General features: G+C 42.8%; 2 protein-coding genes across 3 annotated transcripts in view; one reads left to right on the plus strand and one right to left on the minus strand.

Moving 5' to 3' along the window:
• Positions 1 to 320: 320 nt before the first annotated feature.
• ESR2 (estrogen receptor 2) overlaps positions 321 to 13,597 on the plus strand; it is a 69,843-nt gene continuing 56,566 nt past the window's right edge. Inside the window, exons 1-2 of one of the 2 annotated variants that reach the window (XM_058429962.1) lie at positions 321 to 695; positions 12,172 to 12,623. In XM_058429962.1, the coding sequence (XP_058285945.1) occupies positions 12,262 to 12,623 (362 nt within the window). In that variant the 5' untranslated portion in view covers positions 321 to 695; positions 12,172 to 12,261. The remainder of the gene's footprint in view (positions 696 to 12,171; positions 12,624 to 13,597) is intronic. The other variant, XM_032179784.2, reaches the window with a different exon arrangement.
• On the minus strand, positions 3,989 to 4,499 carry LOC116484830 (small ribosomal subunit protein eS19-like). Its single transcript, XM_032753725.2, has one exon. The coding sequence runs from the start codon at positions 4,470 to 4,472 to the stop codon at positions 4,035 to 4,037; it is 438 nt and encodes a 145-aa protein (XP_032609616.1). The 5' UTR covers positions 4,473 to 4,499; the 3' UTR covers positions 3,989 to 4,034.

The following is a 13,597-nucleotide window of genomic DNA, read 5'->3' on the forward strand; positions in this document are numbered from 1 at the left end:
TGTACTGAATGACACTTATGTGAGTCAGGGGCTGGGGACGTGATCCTCGAAGTGTGGTCCCCAGATTGGCTGTATCAGTGGCGGCATCCCCCAGGACCCGGTTGGAAATGCATGTTCTCAGGCCCTACTCCAGACCTTTTAAATCTGAGACTGGGGCTGCGGGGAGCGCCATCTGTGCGCCACTATCCTTGTGGGTGGACCAGGAGGCGGCTCGAGGGTGCTCCCACTTCGGGGTCACGCGCGGCGCCTGGCGCTCCTGAGACCGTCGGGCTCCCTGGCTCAGTCACGTGGGCTCAGGCACTACTCCCCTCTACCCTCCTCTCGGTCTTTAAAAGGAAGAAGGGGCTTATCGTTAAGTCGTTTGTGATCTTTTTAGTTTCTCCAGCTGGTGGCTTTTTGGACACCCACTCCCCCGCCAGGAGGCAGTTGCAAGCGCGGAGGCTGCGAAAAATAACTGCCTCTTGAAACTTGCAGGGCGGAGAGCAGGCGGCGAGCGCTGGGCCGGAGAGGGACCACTCGAGCTGCGACGGGCCCCGGGGCTGCGGGGCAGGGCTGGCGCCCGGAGCCTGAGCTGCAGGAGGTGCGCTGGCTTTCCTCAACAGGTGGCGGCGGGGCGCGCGCCGGGAGCCCCCTAATGCGGGAAAAGCACGTGTCCGCATTTTAGAGAAGGCAAGGCCGGTGTGTTTATCTGCAAGGTAAGCGCCCCTTCGCTCGAGGTGTGGTTTAATTGTCTCATTTTGTTTGAAATCCTGCGGTGAGAAACCGGTCACGTTGAGAATAACAAAAGACCAAAAAACGATCACCAAAACCAGCTGTATTGAAAGCTACTGGAAAGATGGAAAATGCATGCTTTGATTAAATGTCTTCATTCAAGACACCGGCAAGTTAACTTATTTAGTTTGTGCTGTGAGCTCTGGGTTGATTGTGCTAATATGAATAACTGAAAAACATTTTTTTTCCTATGGTTTTCCTCGATGGACTTCCCCACTATGGGTGAAATGACAATGGAGTTGAACACAGTTTCTGATTGAAGTTTGAGGGCCTGGGAAGATGTACACGTCTCAGGCAGATGATAGGGGTTTTAAAATGTATTAATTGGCATTCCTTAGCCATGTCAGCAAGCTGCGTTCCTCCTTTCCTGGGCAGACCAAGCTAAGCTCCAACTGGTCTCCTTTATTTGCTGAAGAGGAGTCCAACAACTGCCCTCTAACACCCTGCGTGTTATTCTTATTGGAAGGACAATATTAAGTCAAGTGAATGCCATTTTTGTGAAAAACAAAACTTCGAGTGGACTTCTATTTAGGAAGATAAGGTTGATTTAATTTTAGTCGCTGTTTTAAAAGCAGGATTGTGTTTTGGTGTGGTAGGCAAGATTTTGGAGGAAAGACTTTGCCTTATTTTGTTGTATTTCTAGTATTTACATGGACATTCCATTAGAAAGTTTTACTTTTGCTCTAAGTTTCGTAACTCAGTGTCTAGTGAGGTGAAACATGTTTGTAATTTAAAAAGTGAACATCTGAAAGGCTTTTCTGAGAGTGTTGTAAAACAAATGTAACGTGACTGAAAAGAACATGATTAGCATCTTTGACTCCTATTTTTTCTGAAGAAAATGTATTTTGATATGAGTTCTAGAAGAAGGAAACTAAGGATCTGCTCATCAATAGGCATTAGAGTATACACCTTAGGATTGCATTTTACATTCAAGCATTTTTTTAGATGAATTTCTGAAACATTCTCATTTTAAAAGCCATCAGATGCTTGTTAACACAAGTCTTGCTCAAGACATAGAAGTTTCTGAAATCAATTAACATGTTTAAGACACATTTCCTAGTGTTCTGAGGGATGTGAATAAATCTAATCACAGTTCACATTTCTCAATGTATAATTCAGAAAAGGTAGAATTTAGTAGTAAATTCAACTCATAACCATATAATTAACATTACATAGATATTGATATGTTCACTTTTAAGAATAAGACAAGGAAATTTTCTATAAGTGTATATTGAACACATAATGATTGAAAATTCATGTGATAATTTTAGGTAATGCTTCAAGTCATTTTATAGAATATAAATATGGATAAAATATAAAATACTGAAGGCTGAACTCAGTGTTTAATGGTAAGTTTTTGATAATACATCTAGAACCCTTGAGAATTGTATGCTTGAACATTAGATTTCATAATTCAGTGTCTAGCACATTGTTTTATATGTAATAGCACTTTAAAAAAAATAGGCTACAGCAGTATAATTTACATACAGTAAAATTTAGCCTCTGTAAGTGTACCTCTATGAATTCTGACAGATGCACAATCATATAACCGGCACCGCACACAAGACACAAAACAATTCCATCACCCCAAAAGTCCGCTTTGTACCTCCACCTACCCCACTGCCCCTGAAAAGCACTGATCAAAACTACGTAATGATTAGGTAGTTTTGCTCTTTAGTATGTTTTTACTTAGACATATTTTCCTTCACTTCTTTTGAAAGAAAAGCCTGTTTTTCCCTTTTTATAGGATGAGTCAGTTTATGGTATTTTTAATTCTAGTACCTTGGGATAAATCAAGGCAAACACAATGCTATTTGCAAATGGGAAACTAGAGACTTGGACTAAGTGTTAAATTCATATAGGGCTAATAGATTTAGTTCTTAGCAGATTTAGATTCTATTGTGGTTTAAGCCTTTGGTTATGGCATATATCATTAGTTATTCTGAATTGAAATACAAGGCCATTAAAAGTTATTTATATCATATTAATAGAATACATCATTCTTTTATAATCTTTGAATTTTAAAACTTCTTTATTAAAAAAAACTACTTTCATTATACCTGAGATTAAGAAAGCTACCTGAAATTGCATATTATCAAATAGTGAGAAGCAAAACAGGGATTGAAAATGACAAATTGAAGACATTTAAAATGCAGAGTGATTACAATTGCTGAAGGTAAAATATTTATCTTCATAGGGGCTTAGGTCTGTGTCCAACTTATTTGTGGATGTCAGGATTTTTAAATTTCTGTGCTCATGTCTTGAAGTCTAGATTTTCCTGCAGGGTGGAGATGCAAAACCTTTTGTAAACTAATATTTTTCACTGTTTAATACAGTATTCAATTCAGTATACAGTTAGGAGCCTGTTATTGATAGGTATTGCTTATATACGTAAAAATATATAAATATAAATATATAAATATATATATAATTGATGTCTTTTTCCTTTGTCCTTTGTTCTATGAAAAACAGCCTGTATTTTAAATATGTAACTTACCTTGCATACCCAGTTACAGTGGTAGTAACTAGGATATGCAGAGTGGCAAGTTTATGAGGAGCTAGCAAACTGGATAGTTGTTGGCCTTCCTAGCTGGAATTATGACAGGTCTTGAAAATGAAGGGCTTGTAGTGGAGAATCTTTGTGTGGGTGTACTTGAGAGAGGGCAGGAGAGTTAGGGTGACCTAGAGAGGTAGATTGCTGGACTTGTATGTTTCCTCAAAGCCAGACTGCAGCATTTTGTTAGTAAATTATTGTGTGTTCTACTGTCAAACCCAGGCCTGGAAGGGGAGTTGAGTGTATTCAGCCTAACTTCTGGATTGGCTGTGTCATCTTGAATCTCTTCACTCAGAATTCTCTCTGACCCTGTCCCAAATGAATATTTGAATTTGGTCCAGTTCCTACAGGGCATGGTCTGTGGCTGCTGTTGGTATTAGGGAAGAGCAGAAACTTGCTGTTGAGAGAGAAGACACTTGAGAAGACTGATGAACTCTCACACCCCAGCCTTCAAGGCTTCGTCCTCTTACCCTATTCAAGCACTTGAAATTCTATTTCCTATCCAACTAAATAAGCGCTAATTGGTTACTAGGCGAATTAGTTTTTCCTCATTTTAGAAGGAAACAGGGTTTCCTGATGTACATGTTCTTAAGAATTACATGCAAATCAGTTATTAATGATGATTTCTATGGTGATTTTGGAGTGTTTTATCTTTTTTTTTTTTTTTTTTTTACGAATGAGGCAATTTATTAACCCAGCATGGTTTGTTCTAATGCTTCTTGTTGGCAGCTGCCACCTGTCCGGCGATTCTGTCCAGATCTCTCTGTCCCTGAGGTGTCAGTTTGCGGCCCCCATCTTGGTCCTTTTCCACCATTTTCAGCCCCTCCAGGGCTTGGAGGACCCGGTGGGCCACACTCTTGGAGCCTCGGCTGAAGTGGCTGGGCATGACGCCGTTTCTCTGACGTCCCCCATAGATCTTGGTCATGGAGCCAACCCCAGCGCCACCCCGGAGGTACAGGTGCCGCGCTGTGGAAGCAGCTCGCGTGTAGAACCAGTTCTCATCGTAGGGAGCAAGCTCTTTGTGCTTGGCCAGCTTGACGGTGTCCACCCATTCGGGGACTTTCAGCTTCCCGGACTTTTTGAGGAAGGCTGCCAGAGCTCTGACGAACTCCTGCTGGTTCACGTCTTTTACAGTAACTCCAGGCATCGTGCGGCCTCCGCGCTGCCAGCCAGGGGAAAGCGGAGTGTTTTATCTTAATATTAAATTAATTGAGGGCCTTAATATTTTGTTTTGAAAGAATATATTTTAAAAGGCTGGGTGTGGTGGCTCACACCTGTAATCTCAGCACTTTGGGAGGCCTAGGTGGCTGGATCACTTGAGGGCAGGAGTTCGAGACCAGCCTGACCAAATAATGAAACCCTGTCTCTATTAAGAATACAAAAAATTAGCCAGCTGTGGTGACTCAAGCCTGTAATCCCAGCTACTCAGGAGGCTGAGGCATGAGAATTGCTTGAACCTGGGAGGCAGAGGTTACAGTGAGCTGAGATCATTCCACTGCATTCTAGCCTGGGCAACAAAGCAAGACTCCATTTCTAAATAAATAAATAAGAATACATTTAAAGATAATAATTGGCCAGGTGTGGTGGCTCATGCCTGTGATCTCAGCACTTTGGGAGGCCGAGGTGGGAGGATTGTTTGAGGCAAGGAGTTCAAGACCAATCTGGGCAACACAGTGAGACCCTATCTCTATGAAAATTTAAAAATTAGCTGGGCATGATGGTGCATGCCTTTAGTCCCAGCTACTTGGGGGGCTGAGTTTGGAGGATCCCTTGAGCCCAGGAGATCAAGGCTGTAATAGGCCGTGATCTTGCCACTACACTCTAGCCTGGGTTACAGAGCAAGACTGTGTCTCAAAAAAAAAAAGCTAATAATTGTCAAACAGCTACTTATGCACATCAAGGATGCTTGTTGCTTAAGAAATCTTTTTAAATCTTTTCCATGAAATTCCTTCTAGTTGCTGCTTTGTGAGTGTGAATTTTTTACTTCTGCAGGGCATACAAATGTGGAGCATTTGAACTGAATGCTTGGGAAAGTGTGATGGGCAGGTGGAAGAAGAATAGGGATGAGGACTTATCCTCTAAGTCTTATCCTAGACTTATCCTCCTAGTCTGCAAGCTTGAGAATATGGCATCAGGAATATGTGGCATTTTGTCCACACACACAGTGTTGGACAGCAGCCCAGCTATCTGGACTAGGGGTGATGGATTTCTGTAGAACAGAAGTCAAAAAGTAAAATTAGGAGGCAAAAATCTTCAGGGTGGCCATAAAGACATTGTAACTTGTCTGGAAATTCCAACCAACACTATATGTGTATCCAATGACATACCAATAGACTGGCTTCATCTTCCTGGATGTGTAATAATACCTTACAGAATCGTTTCTTTTTTTCTTTCTTTTTTTTTTTTTTGAGACGGAGTTTTCTCTTGTTGCCCAGGCTGGATTGTAATGGCACGATCTTGGCTCACTGCAACCTCTGCCTCCCAGGTTCAAGTGATTGTCCTGCCTCAGCCTCCCGAGTAGCTGGGATTACAGGCATGTGCCACCATGCCCGGCTAATTTTGTATTTTTAGTAGAGATGGGGTTTCTCCATGTTGGTCAGGCTGGTCTCAAACTCTCAACCTCAGGTGATGTGCCCGCCTCAGCCTCCCAAAATGCTGGGATTACAGGCGTGAGCCACCGTGCCTGGCCTCAGAATCCTTTCACAGACATCTCATTTCATCCTCAGAGCACTGTGAAAAGGTACAGCACCAAATAGATACCTGTTCTATGAAGAAGATGTGGCGGCTTAGGGAGTTTGTGGATTTGTCTAAGATTGCCTGGCTTTCAGGCAGAGCTGGGGCTAGAATGAATATTCTGCTCTGTCCATTGATAGAATATACATAAGAACAGGCTTGATGGTGGCTTTTTTTTTTTTTTTTTTTTTTTTGGAGACAGAGTTTTGCTCTTGTCACCTAGGTTGGAGTGCAGTGGCACGATCTCAGCTCACCGCAACCTCCACCTCCTGGTTCAAGCGATTCTCCTGCCTCAGCCTTCTGAGTAGCTGGGTTTACAGGCATGTGCTGCCACACCCAGCTAATTTTGTATTTTTAGTAGAGACTGGGTTTCTGCATGTTGGCCAGGCTGGTCCTGAACTCCTGATTTCAAGTGATCTGCCCACCTCGGCTTCTCAAAGTGCTGGGATTACAGGCATGAGCCACCTACGCCCGGGTGACTGATTTCTAATTAACTGGATTTATAGGTGCTTTGATAAAAATCCGTCTAGTCCTGGCTGGGCGCTATGGCTCACGCCTGTAATCCCAGTACTTTGGGAGGCCAAGGCTGGTAGATCACGAGGTCAAGAGATCGAGACCATCCTGGCTAACATGGTGAAACCCCATCTCTACTAAAAAATAGAAAAAATTAGCTGGGCATGGTGGCGGGCACCTGTAGCCCTAGCTACTTGGGAGGCTGAGGTAGGAGAATGGCTGAACCCGGGAGGCGGAGCTTGCAGTGAGCGAAGATTGCACCACTGCACTCCAGCCTGGGCAACAGAGCAAGACTCCATCTCAAAAAAAAAAAAAAAAAGAAATCAGTCTAGTCTTTTTGGAGTGTTTTACTGCCATTTCTAGGACCAACCTTTTTCTTCTCCATGAATCGTTGTCAAAATTGGGAATTTTAAATACTACTTTTTTTTTAATTCAAAAGCCATAATATGTTCCCCAGCCAGTATATTAGAACACCATGCATGATCCCATGTGTACAAAAAGCTTTCTGGCTGAATTCAGATGTGACCTGAGAGGGCCAAACACGGGTGTGTGCTGGGAGAGTGAGAGAGAAATCTCTGGACAGAAAACAAGGGCTGTTCACCACCCAAGATATGGACCAACTATTTTAGGTTATGGTGACTAAAGAAAATTGACATGCAAATAAATGAATAATTCTTAGAATCAGGATGTCTGGGTACTGGTTCTTTGGTTGGCCAGGTGAAATTCCATGCCAGGCCCAACAATTAAACTCTTTAGAGACAATTTTTTCATGTTGTACCAGAACATTGTACTGAGGCCATGTTTGAACATTCAATCGATGTGTTGGGAAAACTCTGCCCTACGATGTTAAAGAAATTAAATCTTTTGGGGAGTCTTTCCTTTGACCAGTTTATATCCCTGTTTTAGAGGAGGGCTTCTCAACCAGAATGGGTTTGTTGACTTATTTTTACAGACCTCTGGTAGAAAGGACCCCTTTTTTTGCTACCTGTTCTCCTGTCTCAGAGAACTATTACAATGGTGTAAGTTCACCATTTCTTCCCCTTATTATGGCTCTGCTTAGGAAGAAAAACTCTTTGCATTGGCTACCAAGTACCTAACTATTCAAGATGTCACTGACAAAGAGCAAATCTATGAATCATGTGAATCTGATATATCTGAAATGTATCCAAACAAAAAGCACCTAGCCTTTTAATGACTCTCCAGAAGTCAGTTCTCTAACTTTAATTATCATCCTTCTGGGGATATGTGGAAATTCTACAGAAGTTGATTGGTGATATGTTGAGATGTGAGATCTGTATTTTCTAAGCAAAGTTGCCGTGCACCTGATTGATTGGCTAGGTGCATCCTGTCATTTGTCATTTGTTGGTGGGGTCTGATAGTTGGTTTCACCACTGCTGGGTACCCAAAGTCATCACATCCATAGAGACAGAATGTAGGCTGGTGGTTGCCAGGGTCTGGGAGAAGGGAGGAGTGGGGAATTTGTTTAACAGATAGAGAGTTTTAGTTTTGCAAGATGAAATGAGTTCTAGAGATTGGTTGCACAACAATGTGAATATCCTTAACTGCTGAACTTTATACTTAGAAATGGCTAAGATGGTAAGTTTTATGTTACATGTATTTTAACACAATTAAAAAAAAAAAAAAAAGAACTTCAGGCCAGGCACGGTGACTCACGCCTGTAATCCCAGCACTTTGGGAGGCTGAGGCGGGCGGATCACTTGAGGTCAGGAGTTCAAGACCAGCCTGGCCAACATGGTGAAACCCCGTCTCTATTAAAAATACAAAAATTAGCCTGGCCTAATTGTGCATGCTTATAATCCCAGCTACTTGTGAGGCTGAGGCAGGGGAATCGCCTCAAACCCTGGAGGCAGATGTTGCAATGAGCCGAGATCACACCACTGCACTCCAGCCTGGGTGACAGAGTGAGCTTTCCTTTCAAAACAAAAAACCACTTTAGAAACTGCTAGTTTTGGCAATAGTTATCATTATATGTTTTATCCTGCATATTTTCTGTTAAGACTAAGGAATTGTTTATGTTGATCAGGAATCTAACTAATTAAAATACAAAATTCTGGCTGGTGGCTCTCGCTTGTAATCCCAGCACTTTGGGAGGCCAAGGCGGGTGGATCATTTGAGATCAGAAATTCAAGACCAGGCTGGCCAACATGGTGAAACCCCATCTCTACTAAAAATACAAAAAATTAGCTGGGCGTGGTGGTAGGCACCTGTAATCCCAACTACTAGGGAGGCTGAGGCAGGAGAATCACTTGAAGTCAAGAGGCAGAGATTGCAGTGAGCCAAGATTTTACCACTGCACTCCAGCCTGGGTGACACAGCGAAACTCCATCTAGAAAAAAAGCGAAATATAAAATTCCATACTCATGATTATTAATTACATATAGTATTAAAAAAAAAAAAAAACCCAAACACCAAACCTTCCTTGATCCTATATCCTTCTCCAGCTACCATTCTCTCTCCTCTTCTTGGTCCAATCTTTTGATTTACAATGTTGGTTGGAAGTGGTACCACTTTGGTGTTAGTTCCTTATCATTTTACCTGGTCTGTCTTGCCTCCATGGCTGGTACATTAGCTCCCTGAAGGCAAGGTGTGTGTCCCAGAACTCCTTGAAGTCCCTTTTCTCAGCACAGTACCATGCCTACTGCAGCACCCCCCATCTTTAATGTCCTTGACTTGGTGAAATACTACATTTTGAACACATTTCCTCATATTATTTCCTTATAACAGATATTTATTGAGTTTCAGTGGAAAGTGAATAAGAAATAGCACTTGCCTTCAAGGAGCTAAAAATCTGATTTTCCTTTTTTTTTTTTTTTTTTTTTTGACACAGAGTCTCACTCTGTCGCCTGGGCTGTAGTGCAGTGGCACGATCTCAGCTTACTGCAACCTCCGCCTCCCGGGTTCAGTGATTCTCATGTCTTAGCCTCTCGAGTAGCTGGGACTACAGGCATGCATCACCATGCCTGGCTAACTTTTGTATTTTTAGTGGAGATGTTTCACCATTTTGGCTAGGCTGGTCTCAAACTCCTGACCTCAAGTGATCCGCCCACCTCGGCCTCCCAAAGTGCTGAGATTACAGGCATTGATTTTACTTCTTACTCTCCTATGCAACTCTATCATTTTGAAGAAGGATTCAAGGTAGTTATAAGAAGGATTAGGTTTGTATGTAAGTGATTAAAGGGGTGCTATGAGCAAAAAAACTGTGAAGGTATAATAAGCCAACCACCTCACAAGGCACTTTGTATGTTTCTTAATGGACATAGCAGGTTTTCTGTAAAAAAAAAAATAGCAGGAGATTCGCGTGGAATGATGGGTTGAGGCAACATAGTGGCATCCCTTGAATGCTCGAAGAATGTGACTTAGAGTTTGGTGGGAAGCAGAGAGCTGGGTTTTAGGAACGTGAATCTGACAACTCTATGGATCTGGAGGAGGAGCTAACTGGGGATGAGGAGCAGTAAGAAGCCTGTTACAGATGCACTGATAAGAAGTAATGAGAGCTGGACAGGCACGGTGGCTCACGCCTGTAATCCCAGCACTTTGGGAGGCTGAGGCGGGCAAATCACAAGGTCAGGATTTCGAGACCAGCCTGGCTAACATGGTGAAACACTGTCTCTACTAAGAATACAAAAAATTAGCGGGGCGTGGTGGCGGGTGCCTGTAATCCCAGCTACTCGGGAGGCTGAGGCAGAAGAAACGCTTGAACCCGGAAGGCGGAGGTTGCAGTGAGCCGAGATCGTGCCATTGCACTCCAGCCTGGGTGACAGTGCGAGACTCCATCTCAAAAAAAAAAAAAAAAAAAAAGTAATGAGATAATGAGAGCTTACTTCAAGATGGCAGCAAAAGACAGTGGAAAAAAGGCATTGGGGAAAAAAAACCAACCTGCCTTGGTGATTAAAGTTAACTGAGTCAAGGGGAGAAGTCAAAGGTAACTATGATGGGCTTTTTCTATTAACACAAATAGGAAATGAGTGGTTTTGGGAAAGAAGGTGATGAATTACACCTCAAATATTGTATTAATTGTCAATTACTGTGGCCGGGCATGGTAGCCCATGCCTGTAATCCCAGCACTTTGGGAGGCCGAAATAGGCAGATCACTTGAGGCCAGGAGTTCAAGACCAGCCTGGCCAACATGGTGAAACCCTGTCTCTATTAAAAATATAAAAATTGGTGTGGTGGTGTGTGCCTGTAATCCCATCTACTCAGGAGGCTGAGACATGATAATTGCTTGAACCTGGGAGGCAGAGGTTGCAGTGAGCTGATATGGCGCCATTGCACTACAGTCTAGGCAACAAGAGTGAAACTCCATCTCAAAAAAAAAAAAAAAAAAAAGATTTGCCTGTAATGAGCCAGCACCCCCAGCCCTGTGCTCACTTTACATACAAAAATTCTGTTTTTTACTGTAGAGCATAAATTGAAGGGCACATTCAAAACTGATAGGCCATGCACGATGACTTAATGCCTGTAATCCCAGCACTTTGGGAGACCGAGGCAGGTGGACCACTTGAGATCAGGAGTTCAAGACCAGCCTGGCCAACATGGTGAAACCCCATCCCTACTGAAAAATACAACATATTAGCCAGTCACGGTGGTGCACACCCGTAGTCTCAGCTACTCATGAGGCTGAGGCAGGAGAATTGCTAGAACCTAGGAGGCAGAAGGTTGCAGTGAGCCGAGATCACGCCACTGTACTCCAGCCTGGGTGACAGAGTGAGAGCCTGTCTCAAAAACAAAGACAAAACCAAAACAAAACTGAGAAGCAACAGATTGATGTGACACAGTTACACTGGTCAGTCTCTTCAGCTGATACCCATTGTTTTTTATTATTGGAAATTCATAATGTGTTGTCTTTCTTTTAAAAACTAATTTTTTTCAGAAATGGTAATTTCTCTCTCTCTCTCTTTTTTTTTTTTTGGAGACAGGGTCTCACTCTATCATCCAGGCTGGAGTGCGGTGGCATGATCTCTGCTCTCTACAACCTCTGCCTCCTGGGCTTGAGAAATCCCACCTCAGCCTCTTGAGTAGCTGGGACAACAGGCACATGCCACCATGCCTGGCTAATTTTTTGTAGAGATGAGGTTTCACCATGTTGCCCAGGCTGGTCTCGAACTCCTGACTTCAAGTACTCCGCCCACCTCAGCCTCCCAAAGGATTGGGATTATAGTTGTGAGCCACTACGCTTGGCCTCATAGTGTATTTTAATATTGGTTGAGACTAGCCTTGCTCATTGATCTTCTCTTTTAGGGTTTACTTGGTTATTCTTGTTTGTTTTTCTGTAAGAACTTTCATTTTTATGTAATCCTGTGTTTTTTAGTTTTAAAGACTATTTTATAATAAATTTTCATGATTAAACTCTTGTGCTTAAACTCTTGATTAAACAATGAAGAGATGAATGAAGCAGAAAATGTGAGTTTCATGCCTCACATTCCCACTCCTCTGAGGTTAATATTTTCATATATATTTTTCAGGATGTATCTGTAATCTCATGCAAATGTGTATTTTTTAATGAAAATATTAAAATCTTCATAGTTATATACACCTGTAGCTCTAACTAACATGGCAATATCTTCTGTGTTTCTTTACAGCCATTATACTTGCCCACGAATCTTTGAGAACATTATAATGACCTTTGTGCCTCTTCTTGCAAGGTGTTTTCTCAGCTGTTATCTGAAGACATGGATATAAAAAACTCACCATCTAGCCTTAATTCTCCTTCCTCCTACAACTGCAGTCAATCCATCTTACCCCTGGAGCATGGCTCCATATACATACCTTCCTCCTATGTAGAGAGCCACCATGAATATCCAGCCATTACATTCTATAGCCCTGCTGTGATGAATTACAGCATTCCCAGCAATGTCACTAACTTGGAAGGTGGGCCTGGTCGGCAGACCACAAGCCCAAATGTGTTGTGGCCAGCACCTGGGCACCTTTCTCCTTTAGCGGTCCATCGCCAGTTATCACATCTGTATGTAGAACCTCAAAAGAGTCCCTGGTGTGAAGCAAGATCACTAGAACACACCTTACCTGTAAACAGGTAAGTCCACTCTTCATTCTGAATTACAGTTGCTGGCCATTTCTCAAATCACTTGATGGTTTAGTGAGAAGGAAATAATATGTTAGACAAGGTCTTTATTTTATTAATTACATAGTTTACTTAGAGCACCCAAAACACAGGATGCCCTGTTCTATTCTGATATTTTAGTTCTCATTAAAAAGTGGTCTGTGTACATCAGTGTTGTGGGGAGAATTTGCTATCATGACTATTGTCTTTATACAGTAAAGACTGAACTTAAGTCACTCTTTTTCTTTCTTTTTTTTTTTTTTTTGAGACGGAGTCTCGCTCTGTCGCCCAGGCTGGAGTGCAGTGGCGCAATCTCGGCTCACTGCAAGCTCCGCCTCCCGGGTTCACACCATTCTCCTGCCTCAGCCTCTCCGAGTAGCTGGGACTACAGGTGCCCGCCACCACGCCCGGCTAATTTTTTTTTGTATTTTTAGTAGAGATGGGGTTTCACCGTGGTCTCGATCTCCTGACCTCGTGATCCGCCCGCCTCGGCCTCCCAAAGTGCTGGGATTACAAGCGTGAGCCACCGCGCCTGGCCCTTTTTCTTTTTTTAAGGCAGGGTCTCGCTCTGTCACTCAGACTGGAGTACAATGGCTTGATCTCAGCTCACTGCAACCTTCACCTCCTGGGTTCAAGCGATTCTCGTGCCTTAGTCTCCCGAGTAGCTGGGATTACAGGCGTGTGCCACCACACCCAGCTCATTTTTTTTTTGTATTTTTAATAGACACAGGGTTTCACCATGTTGGCCAGGCTGGTCTTGAACTCCTGACCTCAAATGATCCGTCTGCCTTGGCCTCCCAAAGTGCTGGGATTACAGACGTGATGAACCACTGTGCCTGGTCTGAACTTAAGTCACCCTTAATGGAGTTATTTGGATTTGAAAAATGAATTTTTACTTTACTTTCAGTTTTAAAGTCTTCTTATAGTGGAATCACAATTTAATGTTC

This window comes from Hylobates moloch, unplaced genomic scaffold, assembly GCF_009828535.3.
Source record: "Hylobates moloch isolate HMO894 unplaced genomic scaffold, HMol_V3 SCAFFOLD_16, whole genome shotgun sequence".
Taxonomy (NCBI): domain Eukaryota; kingdom Metazoa; phylum Chordata; class Mammalia; order Primates; family Hylobatidae; genus Hylobates; species Hylobates moloch.